Source organism: Tamandua tetradactyla, chromosome 5 (genome assembly GCF_023851605.1).
Source record: "Tamandua tetradactyla isolate mTamTet1 chromosome 5, mTamTet1.pri, whole genome shotgun sequence".
NCBI classification, from domain to species: domain Eukaryota; kingdom Metazoa; phylum Chordata; class Mammalia; order Pilosa; family Myrmecophagidae; genus Tamandua; species Tamandua tetradactyla.
In genome coordinates, this window is record NC_135331.1 from 28,191,129 (window position 1) to 28,215,471 (window position 24,343).

The 24,343-nt window shown below is 44.5% G+C and overlaps 1 protein-coding gene across 3 annotated transcripts in view; it reads right to left on the reverse strand.

Moving 5' to 3' along the window:
- Positions 1-24,343, reverse strand: part of GNB1L (G protein subunit beta 1 like) — a 93,552-nt gene that overhangs the window by 31,076 nt on the left and 38,133 nt on the right. For all 3 annotated transcript variants that reach the window (XM_077160358.1, XM_077160357.1, XM_077160359.1), the window contains 2 exons: positions 5,167-5,315; positions 4,561-4,686 (listed from right to left, as the gene is read on the reverse strand). In XM_077160358.1, the coding sequence (XP_077016473.1) occupies positions 4,561-4,686; positions 5,167-5,300 (260 nt within the window). In that variant the 5' untranslated portion in view covers positions 5,301-5,315. The remainder of the gene's footprint in view (positions 1-4,560; positions 4,687-5,166; positions 5,316-24,343) is intronic.

Below are 24,343 nucleotides of genomic sequence, written 5' to 3' on the forward strand. Positions count from 1 at the left end.
GTCGCAGGTGCACCGTCCAAGCCAGCCCTGCGTGTAGGAAGTCGCTCCCCGAGCTCTCCTACAGAACGCTGGACAGCGACAAATCACAGCGGCCCAGGGCAAGGGATGGCAGTTGCAATGCCTGGGACATCTTACCCCGTGATGGAGGAATTCCTAAGGGCCACTCTATCCACATTCCCGAGGCACAATGCATGCACAGAAAGCAGCAGGGAGGTCCTGTGCTTTGGCCTGGAGCTGTTGTCTACACTCACTGCGTGAACAAGCCCTGAAGGACAGTGCTTACACACATCAACTGCAAAGACTGGGAGAAGCGTTTTCTTTTTTGCTTCTTCTGTGGTTGCTATTGTTGCTAGTTCCTGGCATTCAAGGAACGTTCAGTTGTAATACTAGCTGGACACAAACTTAAGGAACAGAGGTCTCAGGATCTAAATTTCAGGGATAACACATGGAAATATAGAAATGTCTGGGTTTCAATAAAAGACTACAAAACCTACAAAGAAACAGAGGTGAAGAGCCAGGCAAAGGAGAAGACAGAATCATTAGAAACTGTAAGTGAGGAGGACCAGGCCTGGGACATTTCAGAAAAAAGACTTTTAAAAACTGGTCCTATAGGAATGGTTGCTATTAAACAAACAGGAAACTATAAATGCTGGAGAGGATGCGGGGAAACTGGAACACTTATTTACTGTTGGTGGGAATGTAAAAGGATACAGCTGCTGTGGAAATCAGTTTGGCAATTCCTCAGAAAACTAAATGTTGACTTGCCTTATGACCCAGTAATACCAATACTCGATATATACCCAGAAGAGTCAAGGGCAGTGACACACACAGACATTGGCACACTAGTGTTCACAGCAGCACTATTCATAATTGCCAAGAGATGGAAACAACCTAAAGGACAGATACTGTATAATTCCATTATTATGACTGATAAAGCCACCAGTGTTTTGGAGTGGCTAGAAGGAAAAATCTGAGTTGAGGGCATGGTAGCCCATGAAAAACTCTGGGAACAGTTCAGTAGTTGCTTCTTGAAGTGTGCTTTGAAAATTATTGCTTTTTTTCTTTGTATACATTTGTTATATTTTACAACTAAAAAACAGTTAAAAAAAAAAAGTGGTGGAGACCAAAAAAAATAAAATTATAAAACTGGTCTTATTTATGTTCAAAGAGCTAAAGGAAAATATGGACAAAGAACTAAAGGAAATCAGGAAAGTGATGGAAGAACACAAAGAGAAAATGAAAAGAGATGGGAATTCTGAAAAGGAACCAAATAGAGCTGAAGATCACAGTCACTGGAAGCAAAACTTCCCTGGAGGGTTCACCAGCAGGCAGGAGCTAGCAGAAGAGAGAACCGGTAAGCCTGAAGACAAGACCACTGAAGGCATCTGGCAGGAGAAGCAGAAAGAGGAGAGAATGAAGGTGCATGACCAGAGCCTGAGGAATCTGTGGGACACCATCTAGCAGGGAGAAGGCAGAGAGAATATGCAAAGAAATAATGGCTTAAAACTTCCCAACTTCAACAAAATACATGAATGAATACATCCAAGACGCTGAACAAACTCCAAAGAGGATAAACCCACAGACTCGCACGGCCACGTAAAATAATCAAATTGTCAAATACCAAAAATAGAGGGAGAAATCTGAAGGCCCCGAGAGAAAAGCTACGAGTCACATATGAGAGCACCTCAACAGACCGAGCCGGCTGCCCATCGGGAGACCATGGGGCTGAGAAGACAGTGGGGAGGCGTGCAAAATGCTGAAAGCTAAAGAACTGCCAACCAAGAATTCTCTAGGCAAAAACTGTCTTTCAAAACTGAGGGAGGAATTAAGACACTCCCAGGTAAAAAGAGGTGAGGGAGCCCATCACCACAAGGCCTGGCCTATGAGAGAAGCAACAGGAGCCCTGCAGGGTCAGAGGGAAGGACACCAGATGGTAGATTGAACAAAAGCTCTGCAGCGAGGGCTACAATGCAGTAAATATAAAGGTCGGCGCTACGGTACTTTGGGTTTGTAACTCCACTTTTCTCTTCCTTCAGGATCTAAAAGGCAAATGCATAACCTACAAAGAGAAATCAATGGTTTCGGGTTCATGACGTGTAAATGTGTAATTTGTGACAAGAACTACGGAGAGGTAGGGATGGGGGTTTAAGAACGTGGTCTGTGTGTACTATTGAAGTTCAGTGAGCGTCAGACAAAACGAGATTCTTATATTTAAGATGTTGAACTCAAGCCCCATGGAAATGACAAAAAAATATTGGAGAGCATGCATGTGCCCAGAGACGTAAATCAGAGTACAGGCAGGGGGGTGGGGGCGGTTAATGCCTAACGGGTGGAGGGTTTCTGCTTGGGGTAGAGGGAAGTCCTAGTAATGGAAGGAGGAGCAGGCTCTGCACACTGGGTCTGCAATTAGCCTGCTGAAAAGAGGGTGCCTGCGAGGGGCTGGGTTGAGAGGATTATGCTGCATCTATGTTCCCACAGTTAGAGAAAAGAAAGAGAAAGAGCAATTAAAGGGACACTGACAAATGTAACAGGAAATCCTGGATAGGATCTGACAAAGGAGGAGAAAAGGCTCAGAGGGACATTATCAGGACGAACGAACAAATTGGAATATTGGCTGTAAGCTTACTATCGATGTTAGCTTTCTTGAACTTATTATTAAGTGCATGTAAGGAGGTGACGTAAGTGAGTATCTCTGTTTTTAGGAAATGTATGTGGCAGTCTTAAGTGTTCAAGGAGCATGATGTTTTCAACCTCCACTCAAATGTTCAGAAAATGATAGAAAGAACATTACGGCGAAATGTGGCAAAACATTAAAATTAGTGCATCTGGGTATCTTGGGGTCTGCTGGTGTCCTCTGAACGGGGTTTGTTTTATTTTTAAAACTGTCCCGCAAGTTTGAAGTCATTGCAAGACAAAAAGTTCAAAGGGGGAAAAAAAGGAGTAACTTTTGTTCATCAAAGATACCATTACAGAGCGAAAACTTGTGTGCCACCACGCTGGAGAAATAATTTGTGATATAAACATATCTATCCTATCTAGAATATGAAAAGGACTCTGGGAAAAAAGGAAAAGACAGTTAATTCAAAGGAAAAAAGAGCAAGAGATGTTTGAGGTGCTTAAGAAAGGGTTTATCCAAATGGCCTCATAGAGTGGCAGAAGCATGCAGCTCTGCCCTGGGCAGGCAGGTGGGGGCAGGTGGGGTTGTGCGGCTGGCACGCTGCAGATTGGCTCCAGGGTTCACGCAGCTCTGGGCGTGGGAAGCAGCCCACAGAGGTGAGCTCTCGGGCTCTGGGGGCCCAGCGACCCCTCCCCTGCCCCACGGCAGGGCAGACTGGTGGTACGCCCAAGGAACACCTGCAGAGAGACCATGGAGGGACGGAGGAGTGTGCCGTCTGGGGGGGCCGGGTCGAGGGGCCTCGGGGGCCGACTGTGCGAGCTGAGAAAAGGCCAGACACGGCAGCCCAGAGCTTCCAGGAGAGCGGCCGGCAAGGGGGAGGGGCTCCCAGGATCTGGTAACACAGCCTGCCACCTGTACATATTTGTTCTCACCACTTTCCCTGAGCATACTGCATTTCATGTTAAAAGGTACAGAAAGAAAGCAAATACCGCTGCGCAGGCAGGTGTGCAAGGACAGGTGTGTGTGCAGGCGTGTGGCAGGGGAGAGCAGCACAGGCCACTGGGCAGAGGTGGGTGCGTGCCGTGAAGGGCCCTGAGGAAGGAGGAGGCAGCCTCCAGTGCACCCAAGCACCTGCGCCCCGAGCTCCTGTGCCTTGAGCTCTTGCAACTCAAGCTCCTGCACCAAGTATCTGCACCCCGAGCTCCTGCACTGAGTATCTGCACCCCGAGCTCCTGCGCCCTGAGCTTCTGCACCCTGAGCTCCTGCACCCCACGCTCCTATACCCTGAGCTCCCAGAGACTCCTGGCCCACAGTGGCCTCACAGCCCAGCCCCCGCAGCGCCCTGCTCCTCAGTGTGCCCCGTCCTAGGAAGGCAGAGTAGTCTCTCAGCCCTGTGCCCCCACCCCACCTGGGCAGCCCTCATCAGGCGCAGCTCAGGCCTGGCTACCCCGGCCCCATCCCTGCAGGCTGCTCCCCTCCAGCCCCTCAAAGCCTTTCAACCCTGCCAGGCCTGCAAGTGACCCACCCTCTTGTCCACCACCCTCTCCTCCCCCTGTGGCTGCAGGGCTGCAGCTGGACCCATCACAGAGCCCCCATGCTCCACAAGGCCACCTGAGGCATCACAACGTGCCCCCAACCCTCCTCCACGCTACTGCAGGAGACTGGGGGAATCTCCCACTGCCTCTGGCCTCTGTAGGTTACAGCACAGCACTGCGGGCAGAGGAGGGGAGGATGCAGTGGGAGCTCTGGAGGGCACTGATGCCCAACACGGCAAGGAGAGCAGGGACAACAGAGGAGGGGAGTGAGGGCAGAAAGATGCCACATCTGCCCCCACCATCGCAGCCACCCTAGGGCATGGGGAGACAGGCCCTGCAGCCCCCAGCCCCACACAAGCCTCGCCCTCCCTCCAGGACCAGCTGCAGGGCAAGGACCATGAGACCCACCTGAGAAGCTGGTGTCCGGGGGGCAGCGTCTGCAGCCAGGTCACACACTGGCCCCCGTGCCCGTCCAGCGTGGCAATGGCCCTCCGGGTCTGTAAGCTCCAGATGTGCACCAGGCCGTGCTGTGACCTGGGCCAGATGAGCAAACGGGGCTGGGACAGTGAGCAGGGTGGAGGTGCTGGGGGCAGCAACCGGGGTAGGGAGCACGGGGGGCAGTGACCGGGGAGGTAAGGGCTGGGGACACTGGGGTGGGATTGCTGGGTGCTGGGCGTTAGGAGGAGCAACTAGGGCTGGGGGCGCTGGAGGCAGTATTCTGGGCAGGGGGCGCTGGGAGCCAGCCATGGGGTATGATCTGGCCACGGCCCAGTGGGGGGTCCTGAGGCCCAGCTGATGGTCTCGTCTAAAGCGGGCAGACAGCCTCAGGGTGGGCCAGGGGAGCAGAGGGAAGGCCCTGTTCCGAGGAGGGTGCCGGCTGAGCTGCCTGGACCCACTCAAGGGCCCCTTTAACGGGGCATGCCTGTCTACTGCCACGGGGGTCCCAAGGAGGGGTTGTGGGAACCCGGGTCCCGAAGGTGGCAGCGCCCAGCCCCTGAGGGCAGCTTTACTCACCCAGAGAGCAGGAGCGGGGGCCCCGGGCCCTGGGCCACCCCACAGAAATGCAGCGCGTGCACCGCCGACTGCGTGCCTCGGAGCACAAACCGCGGGTCTGGTGATGGCGGTGGGGCGAGGTGGGGGGCTGCCATGCCCGAGGCAATTACCTGGGGGCAAAGGAGGCAATGAGACCTCCCACCCCACAGCCCCTGGAAGGCAGCGCAGCACCCAGCGTTGTGTCCACCCTGCTCAGGGTCTCCTAGGCCTGCCCTGGACATGGCCTGGAGGCCCTTCGGCTGCAGAGGGGCCAGGTCCCCGCGGTGGGAAGGGCTGACTGCAGTCTCGGCGCTTGTCCTGCCCCAGCTCCAGCCTCTTCCAGCTGCTGCTCCTGCTGGGACTCGGGAAGCCCTCAGTGGACACCCCCATACCCTCACCCCTTGCCTGCCTGCCCTCATCCCTGCTCCATGGTCCCCGGCGGGCCTACCCTTGCCTTCTCCCATCTGAGCCCCCTCTTCCTTTCTTTCCTGCAGTGGACGGAGATGCACCACGACTTGCTGCCCATGTCTCCCCCACAGCAAGCTTGGGGTCGGGCCACGCGGGCCTGGCTCCTAGTGACTGGCCCATGGCCTCTGCTTGGCACACGCCGGCTGAGCCAGCAGGCACTTGGGGTCCACGGCGCCCAGGCAGCCAAGGAGCTGGCAGGCACTGAGACAGGGAGCCTTCTCCTCACACCCACAGCAGCCCCCATGTTCCAGGCCTGGACACCTCCAACCACTGTGGGGGAAACCGAGGCACGGAGGCCAGTGAGCTGCTCCAGACCCCTGGCTGGTGGTGACACTGCTGGACCTCGCTCAGGCCAGAAGTGCCCAGATCTGCACACTACTACCAAGGGGTGCAGTGACCGAAGGGGCAGCATGAGGTCCAGGCACTGCCCTGGGGACCCTGGTGGGCAGGGAGCCAGCCCCTCATGGCCAGACCCTGGGTAAGTGCCCAGAGATCTCCCAGCCAAGTCCAGACAGTGAGGAGGGAGGCTGGCATGGGGCTGCGCAGCTTGAGAGCCTGTGTGGGAAGGGCAGCACCCAGCTCCAGCCCACCCGAATGGTACCCACTACCTGCTCGTGAGCTACATTTCCACAAAAGGGAAAGAGATCACTCAGGGACAAAGAAAACCCCAAGAGGGGGAATGAGGGGCCACTGGCCCATGCTGGCCTCCATGGTGTGCCTCCTGCCCCAGCCCTTGCCTGCCTCCCATTCCCTTCTCCAGAACTTTCCCCACTAGGGGATGGTCAGGGACACAGCCCAATGGTGTGCGTCTCACACGTGTGGCCGGCTATAAGCGCTCCCCTTCCCTAGTGACCACTCCTGGGCAGAGATGGGTCCCCAGAGGCACTGTCACTGGCTGCGCCCCCAGGTCAGTATAATCCTCCTGCCACTGGGCCTGGGTCTGAGGCCTGTGAGAGAAGCTTTGTAGAACCCCAGCGGAGACCACACACCACCCAGGAGGCCTGCAACCCCCTGCATGCCGCCTCGGGCCTGCAAAGCAACCAGGGTGCAATGGTGCGGGGCACTCCAATAAAGGAGGGCCTCAGCTGTGGGAGAGGCCACAGGAAGGGCCCATGGAGAGGCCACGGGAGAGGACACAAGAGGAGCCACAGGAGAGGCCTACGGGAAAGGACCATGGGAGAGGCCACGGGAGGGGTTCACGAGAGAGGCCACGGGAGAGACCCACAGGAGAGGCCATGGGCTCTGTGCCACAGCTGAGGGTACAGGAGTGGAGGGCAGGGTGGCTGTCTCAGGAGAGGCTTTCCTTATAGTCCCGTCTCAGGGGAACTCACAAACAGTGGGGCGGTCAGCAGCTACAGAGCAGGGAGCAGAGGAGGCGGGAAGCCTCCTCAGGGAGGGAGCCAAGTTGAAGGTGGGTGAAGGGGCTTCAAGGCCAAGATGGGGCTGGCCCAGGCTGCAGCAGGGGTGGGTTAGGGGGAAGGGAAGAGCACAGCCCAGGCACTCCCCAGGCTGCACACCCCACCACCCTCCGAGAAATCATTTCATACCCTCTGCCCTTCTTCCCCTCCTCAGAGCAGAGGAGAAGCAGGTGGCTTGGAGAGGGGGCGAGGGGGCAGGGGCCCACGAGGGCTCCAAGGCCCAGGAAGCGAAGGGCAGGTGCGATGAAGCCAGGTGTCAGTGAAGGGCAGGCAGCCCCTCAACTGCTCAATTCTTCCCTTGAAGGCCCAAGGGGACCCCTGGGACATGCCTCCCTAGCTGCCAGGGTGGCTTCAACCCCTGGGGAAATGGTGGTGGTAAAGGTGGGGCCGGAGGGCAGGGGCCGGGACAGGGGCCAAGGCCAAGGGCGCGGGGGCAGGGGGGCCTTCACCTCTCGGCCTGCCGCGGGCCCAAGTGCAGGTGGTACCAACTTGCCAGCTCAGCGTGACCAGGCCAGGCCCCACCTTGGGGAGCACAGGGGTGACAGAGACCATCCTGGGGGATGTCTCATGCATCCCTCTTTTTTCCCTCCCCAGGGTCTGCAGGTCAGCAGCCTCTCACACCTTTGGTGAAGGCAGGGGGGCTGCCCAGGTGGAGTGGAGGGGGTTGCAGGCTGGCTCGGTAGACTCAGGGTCGCAGCTGCTGGCTCCTGGAGCTGGAGCCCACACAGGTCGGCGGGTGATGGGCACAGGGTGGTGCCAGGAGACCCCACACTCGCAGAGCTGGCCGAGGCCCCCATACAGAGCAGGTCCTCAAGGGCGGGATCCGCGCAGGCGGGGTGCAGTACTTTCATCCTCCCACACATGGGCTGCCACGTGTGCCCCAGACACTCCCACCCCACACACAGGGAGCACACTCACGCACGCTCACACCACACTCACACATACCTCTACATACTCATGCACACGCACACTCACAGGTACCCCCAATTGTGCACACATGCACATACATGCTCATACCCCATAAACACACAGCCTATAGGCACACACAGCACACACCCCATACTCACATGCACATACACAGCACGATGCACATCCTCACACATACGCATGCACACACACTCACGTGCAAACCCTACTCATGTTTGTGAACATGCAGCATCACTAACAGCACACATTAATACATGGCACACACACATTCATGTGCATAGAGACATGTATACACCACACATAAGCACACAAATGCACTCACAGGCACAGGCCACACGTGTGTGCACACACGTACACCCTTCATGTGCACATACAGGCTTATGCACCCGCACTCATGCTTATGTGAACATGCCCGTACTAAAACACCACACACAAGCACGGCACACACAGATGTACACACAAACACACATATACCTACAGGTCACACTCGTGCACACCCCACTATGCACACAGTCATGCACACATGCACAGTACACAGCTGCACACGCTCATGCATGCACAGGCACAGGAAGCAGGGGGGGCTTGGGCAAGCGCCAGCTAGAGCCTGGCCCCACTTGCCAACCGCCCCTGGCCTGGCAGGGGCTTGCAGAACCTCCCCAGAGAAGACTCCTCTGAGCGATGAAATCAAGCTTTCTCTATTGTTTCCCCACCACTGAAGGGAACAGACCCGTCACGTTGTTACATCAACCCCAATGCTCAGGCCAAAACGATGCCTCGGCAATTAAGGGCTCCATCATTCCAGGCAATTAAAATAAACGCTGTATTTGAAAACTAATTAATTCTAGCTGCATATTTTTCCCGTGACCACATCCAGCGCTCCTTGATTTATGGCATGTGATCGCCCTTGCAGACTCTAGTGAGAGTGGGCGCCCTGTCCTGTCGCCCTGGCCCTGGCCCCCCACTTCACTACTCACGCCACTGTGTTCTTTCTTCCGCAGAGGGGAAGGAATGTGGACACTCACTCCCCAACTGCAGAGGTGAGACACATCTCTTACAAATGCGAAAGTAAGATGACGGCCTCAGTTTCCCTCGTGGTGGGTATCCAAGCCCTCCTGGGGGGGAGGTCAGGGCCAGCACAGGCCAGGCCACACCCTAGGGCCCCAGGTGGGAGGTATGGAGCCCACACGGGCCCTGTGCTCCATACAGACTGGGCGGGCAGACTTCCCAGAAGGAGGGAGACTCTGCTGCGCCTTCCCATCCAAACTGTCCACAAATGCTGATAAAAGCACGCTCTCAACACATCCCTAGTGTGGCAAAAGTCTGCCTCTTCCAAGGTCAAACACAGGTAAGCAACTCCGAGGTTTGCAGAGCCACAGCTGGTGCTGGCCTGGGGGGCTGCTGCTCACTGGGACCAAACCGGGCTTAGGGCTCAGGGTTAGAATGAACCGGAAATAAATGCCAGCACACGGGTCGTTCAGCCTTAGGTCACTTCGCCTTCGGATGTCCCCAAACTTCAGTCTGCAACTGTGTCCTTGGAAGGAACCTGCCTCCAACCCAGGCTCAGAGGACTCACAGATCAGCAGTGAAATGCGGGCCCATGGTAAAAAATCAGCAAAACCGACAGGGAAGCAGGGCATGATGGGTGAGAGCCATCAGAAACAGCAAACGATATAAAGTAAGGAGGCTGCACATTTCAAAGACAGAGGCCGAGGGAGCTAAGAGCACGGGGAGAGGCCGGGAGCCTAGAAACCAGCGGGTTTGCAGGGTACCCCACAGGGGTGGAAGGCTGCTGGGGGGCAGGTCACAGCCTGCACTTGCTCACGCACCCCAGGGGAAACATGCCTTTTCAAGGGGGGAGGGAGGCAGCTGGCACTGCCCAGTGTGCACAAACAGCACCGCTGACCCCCTGCTGTGAGGCAATGGGAAGACAGAGCCAATCTGGTACGTCCATGTGAACTGGTGGAAACCACAAGGGATGCCCCCCTAGCTCAGACTCATTAAAAAAAAAGAAGCCACTGTCCAGAGAAGCAAAAAATAGCCGAAAAGCAGAGCAGCTCTTTTAAGTGAAAAGAGAGTAAACAGAGCTGGGGAGATGCAATGTGTACCAGGTCCTAACGGAAGTTATGGTATTTTATGTGGAAGAATGTCCTCATTCCTAGGAGATATATGTTAAGGTATCCGGGGTGAAATGTCACAAATGCCTGCAATCTGTTTTCAGATGCTGCAGAAAAAAAAAAACCTACCTCGCTTGCTATCTATCTACATGATGAATATACAGGCAGAGAGAGAAAGTCAAAGCAGTAAAGCGCTAGCCAAGGGTGGATGTAGGTGAAAGGTACACAGGTATTTATTATACTATCCTCGCACTTTTTCAGTAGGTTTAAAAATATATAAAAACGTGCTGGGGGCAGGGAGGGAGAAAGATAAACCACATACTGGACTCATATCCAGAATATATAAAGTACCCACAAATCAATATGATAAAAAAAGCAAACACCAAAAAGAAAAATGAGCCCCAGGCTTGGACAGAAATTTCACAAGAAACATTAAGTGTCTACGGAACATATGAAAAGATGTTAAAAACCAATCAACAATCTTGGAACTGCCCGTCGAAACCAAGATGTGATACAATTACACAGTCACCAGATTAGTGAAAAATTAAACAGCCCGTCAAATGCTGAAAGGATGTGGGACAATCAGAGACCCTCTGGAGGGTACGGATGGAAGCGACTACTTTGGAAGACAATCTGCTATGATCTTACTGTATGATCCTGTAACCCCCTCTCTTACACAAACATCCTAAAGGAATTCTTGCACATGTAAAGAAACCCACACAGACACTGGGCTGCAGAAGGGGATGAATTTGGTGCATTCAGACGATACGATACAAATAAGCCTCAAAACCCTCACATCTGAGGGGCCCCAGGGAGTCAAAGTACAGCCATGCACAGGGAGAAAGCATGCATAGTGCACTGATCTGATAAGGACTTGGATGCAGAATACATGTCAATGAGAAACTAAACTGAAAGGAAACGGATTCCAAAAGGCTAAAATTAGAGATGGGAAAATCAGACAAACGGAAACAATAAGGGAACGGGCGTCGAAATCTTGCCATCAGATGAAGTTGAGTTTCAGCTTTAAAAAGCGTTTCATTTGACAAAGCCAGATGCTTTTTTTAATGCCACAGAGGATAATTTGCAATGCTGGTAGAAACAGCTATGAATCCATGCAACAAATAACATGGATTCTATAAAGCAGAAGTGACAGGAGGTGCAAGGAGTCAGAAAGAAACCTGCTGTGACATTCAAGTGAGCTTAAGTGGACAAAATAAGCAAGGAGACGGAAGACATAAGGGCAGCCCCAACAGAGCAGACAAGGGTCGAGATGGAACTTTACTCCCAGGTAAGAGAGAGCACGCCTTCTTCCCAAGTGCAGGTGGGACACGTAAAAATCAACCATACCAGGTCCCAAAAAGAGCATCAGAAAGTTTCCTAAAGAACAAAAAAAAGTCGTAAAGAATACTCTATGGCCACCATGAAATCGAACAAATAATTCACAAAATAAGAAAAAAAAAAAAAAGTCCTCCATCCTAGAAATTTTTTTAAACCACTTATTAAAAGACTGTTAGGTGAAAGAGGAAATACACACAGAAATTTCAGATTTAAAAATAAATAATGCTCTTCGTAGTGTGCAAACAGTAGAACATTTCCATTGCATTTTAAAGCTGGGCTTTCTGTTAAATCATGGAACGCTGTGTGTTCTCTGCTCAGTGCTGGTGTCCTTTATTTAAAAATTTTTTTATTAATTTTAAAATTTTTAAAAAATATATGACAACAAAGAAACACGAACATTCTTAACATATGATCATCCCGTTCTACATATATAATCAGTAATTCATAATATCATCACATAGTTGCACATTCATCATCATGATCATTTCTTAGAATATTTGCATCTATTCAGAAAAAGAAATAAAAAGACAACAGAAAAAAATTCATACATACCATACCCCTTACCCCTCACTTTCATTGATCACTAGCATTTCAATCTAAATTTATTTTAACATTTGTTCCCCCTATTATTGACTTTTATTCCATGTTTTACTTGTCTACTGATAAGGTAGATAAAAGGAGCGTCAGACACGAGGTTTTCACAATCGCACAGTCACATTGTGAAAGCTATATCATTATACAATCATCGTCAAGAAACATGGCTACTGGAACACAGCTCTACATTTTCAGGCAGTCCCCTCCAGCCTCTCCATTACATCTTGACTAACAAAGTGATTTCTATTTAATGCGTAAGAGTAACCTCCAGGATAACCTCTCGACTCTGTTTGGAATCTTTCAGCCATTGACACTTTATTTTGTCTCATTTTGCTCTTCCCCCTTTTGGTCGAGAAGGTTTTCTCAATCCCTTGATGCTGAGTCTCAGCTCATTCTAGGATTTCTGTCCCACATTGTCAGGAAGGTCCACACCCGTGGGAGTCATGTCCCACGTAGACAGGGGGAGTGCATTTGCTTGTTGTATTGGCTGGAGAGAGAGAGACCACATCTGAGCAACAAAAGCGGTTCTCTTGGGGGTGACTCTTAGGCCTAATTTTAAGCAGGCTTATCAGTGATGGTGTCTTGATAATCAAAGGAGAGGCCTGCGGTGCCTCTGACCTGCGGTGTATGGATGTGAGCTGCCCGCCAGCCACATTCACTAGAAAAGCCAGCCTGTTTTACTGCACAACTGTGATAGGAGCTGTACAGATTAAAACCAGCACCCTTGTACATTTGTGCAATGCACTTCCATGCAAGAATAGGTGTTCGAAGCTAAAGAGATGTGTGTGGTCGCTGGTGGTAGACTATATGACCTGCAAGTGCTGGAGTCTGCTGAAATCAAGACAGACAGACAGACACAAATGTATTTTCCTATGGTCATTCAGAAACAGCATGTTTCACCCTCAAGGGTGAAATGAAAGGATTCCTGAAGCCTGAGGACCAGAACATGTAATCCACCTGTCCACCAAATCTGCAGCATGACATGACCTGGAGTCTCTGTCCTGGTTCTAAATAGCATTTTGTAAAATAAATAAATGTGTTTCCACGATTCCTCTGATTGGAGAGGAACACCTTGCATTTTCTATACACATCACTTAACCACTGAATTTTCCTTTAAACTGGGCTCTGGGATTCCTGATTTTGGAACATGGAAATAGAATGCTTGGTTTTGGCTTTTGCTGGGGATGTGGACCCTGCCAAAAATGTAAGCTATGCTCAAGGCATGGCTGGAGGCACTGTGGACTGCGAGAGCAGCGGCATTATCTGTAAAATCCTAGAACTGGGCATGGCACACTCAGAATCGCTGCATTTTGACCCTGATAAAACAATTATTTCGATGGTGTTCCAGTACTGCAAATGATGTCCTTTAATTATTTAATAATGTTGGGGCATGGAGCAGGAAGAAAGGATGGTATCTTAAGAGATACACCACACTTTATATCCTACCTTACATTCCCTCTTTTTCTCACCTTCCCTAAATCCTCTTTGTTAAAATACAAAGCATTGAAGCTATAAAAAAATAATAATAATGAATATACCACATCAGAAAATTTGTAACCTTAAATACTTTTATCAATTAATTGAAAAAATGAAAATAAACTAAATTCTCAGCTCAAAAAAACTAGAAAAAAGAAAAGGTAAATCCAAAAAAGAAAGCATAATAAAGGAAATTATAAAAATAAAAGCAAATATTAATGAAGTAAGGAAAAAAACAATAACTCTAGTTAACAAAAATTAATAAAATTAATCCCTATTTCCTGGGGGTATAAAAACTAGGAAAAGCATTAGCTAACATGATGGGGAAAAAACACAAATGTAGGAACTGGGAAATGATAAGTTTTAAGTACTAAAAACTTAGATAAACTGGAAAATTTCCTAGGGAAATGTAGTTCAGCAAAATAGAACTATATAGGCCAATCTCCAAGAAAAAAATAGAGAAAGGGGTGGTGGGAATGTTTATTTGTATAAATAAATAAAAGAAATAGAGAAAATTATCAAGCAACCACCCTTACAAAAAAGCTCCAGGCCTAGACAGTTTCACAGGGGAATTCAACCAATCCTGTCAAGACTGCATAGCCTCAGGACTCTATGAATGGTTCCAGAGTACTGAAAATTAAGGAAATCTTAATATTTCCTATGAACAGGTACAATACTGAAACCTAAAGGCAACCCAAAACTGGAAAAGTACAGACCAATATGAATTATGAATATCAAGCAAAAATACTCAATAAAATATTAGCAAGCAGAACCTGACATCACTTTAAGAATACACCATGATCTGATGAGCAGTCTCACCACCCTCCCCCTCTCTGCGTGGGACATGACTCCCAGGGGTGTGGACCTTCCTGGCAACGTGGGGCAGAAATCCTGGAATGAGCTGAGACTCAGCATCAAGGGACTGAGAAAAACCCTAGAATGAGCTGAGAATTAACATCAAGGGATTGAGAGAACCTTCTCCACCAAAGGGGGAAGAGTGAAATGAGACTAAGTGTCAATGTCTGAGAGATTCCAAACAGAGTCGAAAGGTTATCCTGGAGATTATTCTTACGCATTAAGTAGATATCACCTTGTTGTTCAAGATGTAGTGGAGAGGCTGGAGGGAACTGCCTGAAAATGCAGAGCTGTGTTCCAGTAGCTATGTTTCTTGATGATGATTGAACAATGATATAGCTTTCATAATGAGACTCTGTGAATGTGAAAACCTTGTGTTTGATGCTCCTTTTAGCTACTATATCAACAGAAGAGTAGAACATATGGAATAAAAATAAATAATAGGGGGGAACAAATGTTAAAATAAATTTAGTTTGAAATGCTAGTGGTAAATGAAAGCGAGGGGTAAGGAGTACGGTATGTATAATCTTTCTTTTCTCTATTATCATTTTATTTCTTTTTCTGTTGTCTTTTTATTTCTTTTTCTAAATCGATGCAAATGTTCTAAGAAATGATGAATATGCAACTATGTGATGATATTAAGAATTACTGATTGTATATGTAGAATGGAATGATATCTTAATGTTTTGTTTGTTAATTTTTTTAATTAATAAAAAAATTAAAAAAAATAAAAATATATGCATCAAAAATCAATATAAGCACATAGATTTTAAACCCATATTATGAATGATTTTATGGTCATTATTTGTGGAGATGTTTTTCTCCCTATACATACTATAAGAATTATTTCTGAAACCATGGCAGCCTCTAAGCTTATGGTGAGAAGTATATTTCCTTCTCAAATTCTCTTTGCACAATAATGCCATCTCAAACTTCCTAGGAGTCAGTATTGCAGTTCAAAAATCTGTTCAAGAAACTGAAATGAATCATTTTTGCCAAATATCACATAAACTTTTATTAAAAAAAAAAGAATACACCATGAACAAGTGGAATGTATTCTAAGAATGCAAAGTTGGTTCAATTAGGGAATCCACTGATATCATATAGCACATTAAAGATCAAAGGAGAAATTCATTTAATTATCTCCATGGAGGCTAAAAAAACCTCTGAGAAGGTACAATGTCCATTTCTGACTAAAACATTCAAACAAACAGAAATTGATGTCTTCCTTCAAAAGGATAACTGTGTGTGTGTGTATACATAAATATAAAACATACACTTTAGTCCAAATGCCAGCACATCAATTTACAAGGAATTATCGGAGGTATTCCTACTAGGAACAGGGTATTCAGTATCAACACCATTCAACATTGTACTGGAGACATAAGCCAATGCAATTAGATAAGAAAAAACTGAGGAAATGAATTGGAAAAGAAGACATTAAACGATCTCTGTTTCCAGATGATATGACGGGATATGTCGAAAAATCTAGATAAAAATAGAAAATTTTCTGAGTAGTACTCTACGGTGTGGGTGTGCCACAGTTTGTTTAGCCATTCATCCTTTGAGGGACATCTGGGTTGTTTCCATTTCTTGCCTATTATGACTAAAGCTGCTATGGACATTTGTGTACAAAAAAAAAAAGAAAGAAAATTTAAATTCAAACAATAAAAAACTTCAATATGATAGCAAAATATAAAACTAACTAGAGAACTCAACAGCCTCCACATACACTGACAAAAATCATTAGAGAAAATCTCATTTACATTACAACAAAGAGGTAAAATATTTAAGTATAAATCTAACGAAATATATGCAATTTTATTAAGAAAAGTTTAAAATCCCCCTGAAAGATACACACATAGAGTTGGACAAAGGGAAAGACATCATTTATTCTTGGATGAGACAATTCAAATTCATCAAAAAGACTTCTGTTATCCCCAGGTTAGTTTATAAATTTACACAACCCCAAGAGACCAGAAAGCTTCTTTATAGAGCTAGACAAGTTGAAACAGGCATTCACACGGAAAAACAAAACTGTAAAAAAGAGCCAGAAAACACAGGGGAAAAAAGCTATGAAGGGGCTGGACCCATCAGATACTGAATTGTATTACAGACGCTCTATGATTAAAGTAGAATGGCACTTGCACGTGAACAGAAAGCCCACCCAGCAAAATACAAAGCCGGGAAGTTCTGTAAACAATAAAGGGAGTGTCTCAAATCACTGGGGCAAAAGCAGGCTTTTTTAATTGACAAATCTTCACACATATACAGTCCATACATGGTGTGCAATCAATGGCTCACAATATCATCACATAGTTGTGTATTCATCACCATGATCATTTTTAGAACATTTGCATCACTCAGGAAAAAGAAATAAAAAGAAAAAACTGATACATCCCATATTCCTTACCCCCTCACTCACTGACCACTAGTATTTCAACTTACCCAGTTTATTTTATCCCTTATCCCCCTTATTATTTATTTATTTTTACCCATATTTTTTTTTATTCATCTGTCCATACCCAGGATAAAAAGAGCATCAGACACAAGGTTTTCACAATCACATGGGTCACACTGTAAAAGCTTTATCGTTATACAATCGTCTTCAAGAATCAAGGCTACTGGAACATAGCTCTACAGTTTCAGGTACTTCCCTCCAGCCACTCCAATACACTACAAACTAAAAAGGGATATCTATAGAACGTGTAAGGATAACCTCTTGACTTTTTGAAATCTCTCAGCCGCCAACACTTTATTTTGTCTCATTTCTCTCTCTCCTCTTTTGGTCAAAAAGGCTTTCTCAATCCCATGATGCTGGATCCTGACTCATCCCAGGACTTCTGTCCCACATTGCCAGGGAGATTTACACCCCTGGGAGTCATGTCCCATGTAGTGGAGAGGGCAATGAGTTCACCTGCTGAGCTGGCTTAGAGAGAGAGGCTACATCTGAAAAACAAAAGAGGTTCTCTGGGGTGACTCTTAAGCATAATTATAAGTAGGCTTACCTTCTCCTTTGCAGGAATAAGTTTCACAGGGGTGAGCCCCAAGTTTAAGGGTTCAGTCTACTAATTTGGTTGTCCCTAACTGCTTGCAAGAGTATCAGGAATTCTCCAAATGGGGAAGTTGAATATTTCCTCCTTTCTCCCCAGTTCCACAAGGGGTCTTTGCAAGTACTTCTTTATTCACTGCCCAAATTACTCTAAAGCCAGACTTTTAAATAAATGGTGCTAGGACAATAGGTCAGCCATTTGGAAAATGATCAAAGATCCACATCTTAACAGTGAAAGGACTACACTATATTTGAGAATAAACTCCAAATGGATCTGGGATCAATATACTAAAAATGAAACCATTCAAGTTCTAGGAAAATACATGGGGAAATTGTTCTCTAACTTGGTCATGGGTAAGTTTTCCTCACTATGACTCAAAATTTAGATGCAGTACATAAAGGACTGATAAAGCTTATACCACCTTAAAAAATCCTATCTAAAATAATATTACATACAAAGTTTCACCCCTGCGGGGCATAGGCACTGGATAGATACAAAGTAGCACCACCAGCTTGAAGCGCTAAAGGCAGGATGAAAATTCAGGCTGAACCCTAAAGTGGCTGATGAGTGGTACACACCAAAGCCACACTAGAAACTAAAATGAAATGAAAACCATAGCCCACTGAGGGCAAGACAAAACCCGTGTTGCAAATCTAGGGAGTCAACTACCTGCTAAGACAAAAAACTCAACATTCCCCAAAGGATCCAACACGATATTCAATCCAGGGTGTGTCCAGGACACATTCCAAAATTATTCAACAAAGAACTCAGAAAATGCAACTAGAAATACCAAAAATTTCAGAGCACCTTTTATGATTATACTCTAGAAGGTAAAGGAAATGAATGGAATTAAAGACGCTCTCAACAGAAAATAGAAATTGTAAAAAACAAACAAACAAAAAAAACAAATGTGCTGGGTGGGCCAAGGTGCCTCAGCAGGCAGAGTTCTTGCCTGCCATGCTGGAGACCTGAGTTCGATTCCTGGTGCCTGCCCATGCAAAAACGAAAAACAAAAAACAAATGTGCTACAGTTGAAGATGTTAACTGTAATTACAAAGGTGGTTATCAAGAAATAACTTTAAAAAACAGAAAAGGAAAGAAGAGGAGACTCAAAATGGTTTACTACAAAAAAAGCAACTAAATTTTTTTAAAAGGCAGTAATGGAGTAACTGAGGAACAAAAACATACAAGGAATAAAGAAAACAGCTAACTTGCAGAAATAAATCTTTCCTTCTCTGGTATTATTTTAAATATCAATGGATTAAGCTCCCCTATTAAAAGGCAGAAATTGGCAGACTGGATGAAAAAGCATGATCCGTCTTTATAGCATCTACTAGAGACTCAGTTCAGGTACAAGACAAGGAGGTTGAGTGTAAAGGGTGGAAAAAGATATCCCAATAATAGAATAAGCATAATAATATTCTTTCATCAATTGTGACAAAGGTACTGCACTACTGCAAGGTGTTAACTAAAGGAGTGCCATACGGGAACTCTGTATCTTCTGTATGATTTTTTGGTAAACCTACAACTTCCCTAATAATAAAGTTATATTAAAAAAAGAAAAGAAAATGCTAATCAAAAGAGAGTCTGAGTGGCTATTTTATTGTCAGACAAACTAAATCAAAAATGATTACAAGAGAACAAGGATATGATATATTGATAAAAGGTTCAAGCCAGCAAGAAGATATAGTGATTATAAACATATGTGCACCTCACCACGTATGAGCCCCAAAATATATGAAGCAAAAATGAACAAAACCGAAGGGAGAAACAGATGGTTTTACAATAATGGTTGGCGGCTTCAATACGGCACTATCAATAACAGACAGAACATCTAAACAGAAGATCAGTAAGGCAATTCAGGACTTGAACATTATTAAGCAGTTAGAGGTAATGGGCACATTTAGAACCCTCCACCCAACAATAGCAGAACACACTTTCTTCTTAAGTGCACACGGATTGTACTTCAGGACAGACAACATGTGAGGCTACAAATCAAATCTTCCTAATACAAAAACAATGAAATCACACAAAGTATCTTCTCTGACCACAAAAGAATAAAGCTAGAAATCAATAACACAAAGGAAAACCGGAAAATTTACAAATATACAGAAATTAACCACACTATTAAACAACAAATAGTTCAAAGAAGAAATCACAAGGGAAATTAGGAAATACCATAAGACGAATGAAAACAAAAACTCAACATTCCAAAACTTACAGATGCAGTGAAGGCAGTGCACAGAGGGAAACACATGTCTCTAATTGGCTACATTAAAAAAGAAGAAAGATTACAAATTGATAACCTGACTTCATGCAAAAGAAACTAGATCAAAGAGGGCAAACTAAACCTAAAGTTGGTAGAAGGAAGGAAAGAGTAAAGATTAGAGCAGACATAAATGAAACAGTACAGAAAAACAATAGTATCAACAAAGCCAAAAGTTGGTTTTTTGAAAAGATCAATAAAATCAACAAATCTTTAGCCAGAATTCAGAGAAAAAAAGAAGGTACAAATAATTAAAATCAGGACTCAAAATGGGGACAGTACTATCAAACTTAAATAAATAAAATTATAAAAGGGTACCATGAACAATTATATGCAAAAATAAAAATTAGAAAACCTAGACAAAGTGGACAAATTCCTAGAAACACACAAATTAACATGACACAGGAAGAAAGAGAAAATTTCAACAAGTACAGAGATTGAACCAGTAATCAAAAACCTCCCATCAAAGAAAATTCCAGCACTGTATCACTTTACTGCTGAATTCTGTCAAACATTTAAAGATTTACCGCCAATTCTTTTCAAACTTCTCCAAAAAAAAAAAAGAAAGAAAGGGAACACTTCCTAACTCAATTCTATGAAACCAGCATTACTCTGATGCCAAAGCCAGATAAAGTTAGCCCAAGCAAAGAAAATTACACACCCAAATCCCTTATGAATACAGAAGCAATAAACCTCTAAAATACTGGGAAACACAATCTAACAATATACTAAAAGGATTATACAGCATGACCAAGTGGGATTTATTCCAGGAATCCAAGGATGGCTCAACATAAGAAAATCAATCAATATAACACATCACATTAATAGAATGAAGGGAAAAAGCACCACTACATGATCATCTCGATGCAGAAAAGGCATCTGACAAAATCCAACATCCCTTCATGGTAAAATCACTGAGGAAACTAGAATAAAAGGGACCTTTCTCAACGTGAAAAAGGGCATTTATGGAAAATACAAAGCAAATATCATGCTTAATAGTGAAAGACCTAGTGCTTTCCCTCTAAGATCAGGAACAAGACAAGGATAACTAATGTCACCACTATCATTTGACATTGTACTGAAGTTCTAGCCAGTGCAGACAAGAAAAAGAAATAAAAGGCACCAAATTGGAAGGGAAGAAGTAAAACTGTCCCTATTCACAGATGGTATGATCCTATAAACAGAAATTCTAGCAATCCACAAGAAAGTTACCACAACTAATAAACAAATTCAGCAAAGTTGCAGGATACAAGATAAACATGCAGAAATTAATTGAATTCCTATATACAGATAATGAATAACCTGAAAAATAAATTAAGAAAACAATTCAATTTACAATAGCATCTACAAGAATAAAATATTTAAGAATAAATTTAACAAAGTTGGCAAAAGATTTGTGTACTGAAAACTACAAAAACACTGCTAAAAGAAATTAAAGACCTAAATAAACAGAAAGACATGCCACGTTACCATGGAGTAAAGACTCAATATGCTACAATGTCAATACTGCCTAAAGTGGCCTATAAATTCAATGCAACCCTTATCAAAATTCCAGCAGCCTTTTTTGCAGAAATGGAAAAGCTGATCTCACATTCCAAATTCCTGATATGGAATTGCCAGGGGGCCTGAACAGCCAAAACAATCTTGAAGAAGAAGAACAAAACTGGAGGATTCATACTTACTAAATAAATGCAGGGACGTTACATGTTCATGGATTGGAAGACAAAATGTAGTTAAAATGTTAATTCTACCCAAATTAATTTACAGGCAACGTGGGACAGAAATCCTAGAATGAGCTGAGACTCAGCACCAAGGGATTGAGAAAACCTTCTCGACCAAAAGGGGGAAGAGTGAAATGAGACAAAATAAAGTGTCAATGGCTGAAAGATTCCAAACAGAGTTGAGAGGTTATCCTGGAGGTTACTCTTACGCATTAAATAGAAATCACTTTGTTAGTCAAGTAATGGAGAGGCTGGAGGGGACTGCCTGAAAATGTAGAGCTGTGTTCCAGTAGCCATGTTTCTTGAGGATGATTGAACAATGATACAGCTTGCACAATGAGACTCTGTGAATGTGAAAACCTTGTGCTGATGCTCCTTTTATCTACTTTATCAACAGAAGAATAGAACATATGGAATAAAAATAAATAATAGGGGGAACAAATGGTAAAATAAATTTAGTTTGAAATGCTAGTGGTAAATGAAAGTGAGGGGAAAGGGGTATGATATGTATAATCTTTTTTTTCTCTGTTATCGTTTTATTTCTTTTTCTGTTGTCTTTTTATTTCTTTTTCTAAACCGATGCAAATGTTCTAAGAAATGATGAATATGCAACTATGTGATGATATTAAGAATTACTGAATGTATACGTAGAATGGAATGATATCTTAATGTTTTGTTTGTTGTTAATTTTTTAATTAATAAAAAAAATCCTTTCAAAAAAAAAGATGTTAATTCTACCCAAATTAATTTACAGATTCAAAACAATCCCAATCAAAATTCCAACAGCTTACTTTGCAGAAATGGAAAAGCCAATCATCAAATTTATTTGGAAGGGCAGGGGGCCCCAAATAGCCAAAAACATCTTGAGAAAGAAAAGCAAAGGGGGAGGACTGACACTTCCTGCCTTTAAAGCACAGTACAAAGCGACAGTGGTCAAAATAGCATGGCCTTGGCATAAAGACAGACATACTGATCAATGGAATCAAATTGAGAGTTCAGGAATAGAACCTCACTATGGTCATTTGATTTTTGACAAGACTGCCAAAATCACTCAACCGGGACAAAATAGCCTTTTCAACAAATGGTCCCAGGAGAATTGGATAGCCATATCCGAAAGAATGAAAGAGAACCCCTATATCAAACCTTTTACAAAAATTAACTCAAAATGGATCAAAGATGTAAAACAAGAACTAGGACCACGAAACTCCTAGAAGAAATGGAGGGAAATATCCTCAAGATCTGGTAGTAGGTGGTGATTTCTTAGATCATACACCCAAAGCACTAGACATGAAAGAAGAAACAGATAAATGGGACTGCCTCCAAATGGAAGATTTTTGTGCTTCAAAGGACTTTGTTAAGAAATACAGCTTACTCAATGGGAGAAAATATTTGGAAACCACATATCCAAAAAGGGTTTAATATCCAGAATATATAAATAAATCCTACATCTCAACAATAAAGAGACAAACAACCCAATTTAAATACGGGCAAAAGATCTGAACAGATATTTTTCCAAAGAGGAAATGCAAATGGCTAAAAAGTACATGAAAAGGTGAGTCAATATCACTAGCTATTAGGTAAATGCAAATCAAACCCACAATGAGATATCATTATACACTTACTAGAATGGCTACTATTGAAAAAACAAACAGAAAACTACAAGCCTTGGAGGGGATGTGGAGAAACAGGAACACTTATTCACTGTTGGTGGGAATGTAGGATAGTGCAACCGTTATTGAAGACAGTTTGGCAGTTCCTGAGGGAGCTAAGTATAGAACTGCCATATGATTTGGGGACCCTGCTATTAGGTACATACCCACAAGAACTGAAAACAGGGAAACGAACAGACATTTGCACACTGATGTTCACAGCAGTACTATTCACAATTGCCAAAAGATGGAAACAACCCAAGTGTCCATCAACCAATAAATGAATAAACAAAGTGTAGTATATACATATGATGGGATATTATTCAGCTGTTAGAAGAAATAAAGTCCTGAAGCACACAACAACATAGACAAACCTTGAGGACATTATGTGGGCTGAAATAAGTCAGGCACAAAAGGACAAATACTGTATGACCACTAATATGAACTAATTATAACAAGTAAACTCTTGGAGCTTAAAATCTAGAGCACAGGCTACCAGGAAATAGAGAGTAGAGAATGGGGAGCTGATGCTTAAGTGTGCAGAATCTTTAATAAGGTAGATTGTAAATGCTTGGAGACAGGTGGAGGTGATGGTAGCACATTACTGTAAAGGTAACTTTCAGCGCTGAAGTACAGGTGTGAGTGGTGAGAAAGCCAGAGGATGAAATGTGGGACTGCATAACACATGTGGTGGACATGACCGTGATTAACTGTACAGATAGAAGCCTGTTCTTCCATGAACTAGAACAAATGTACATCACTATTACGAGGTGTTAATAATAGGAAAGGGAACAACTACACCTAATGCAAAGATAGACATATAGACCAATGGAAAATAACTGAGAGACTAGGGATAATCTACACATCTATGACCAAGAGGCTTTTGACAAGGGTGCCAAGTCCATTTAACGGGTAAACAATGTCCTCAACCACAAATGGTGCTAGGACAAATGGAAATCCACATGCAAAAGAGAAGACCCCTACATTGCACCATATTCAAAAATTAATTCAAAATCAATCAATGACCTAAATATAAGATTGAACACTATAAAACTCAGAAGAAGACACAGGGAAATATCTTCATGACGTTTTATCAGGCAATGGCTTTTCAGATTTTATACTACAAACACAAGCAACAAAAGAAAGTGTACCTCCCCCAAATTAAAAGCATATCAAAAGATATTATCAAGAAACTGAAAAGACAACCTATAGAATGGGAAAAGCTATTTGGAAGCCATAGATCCAATAACGGTTTAATATCCAGAATGAATAAAAAAAAC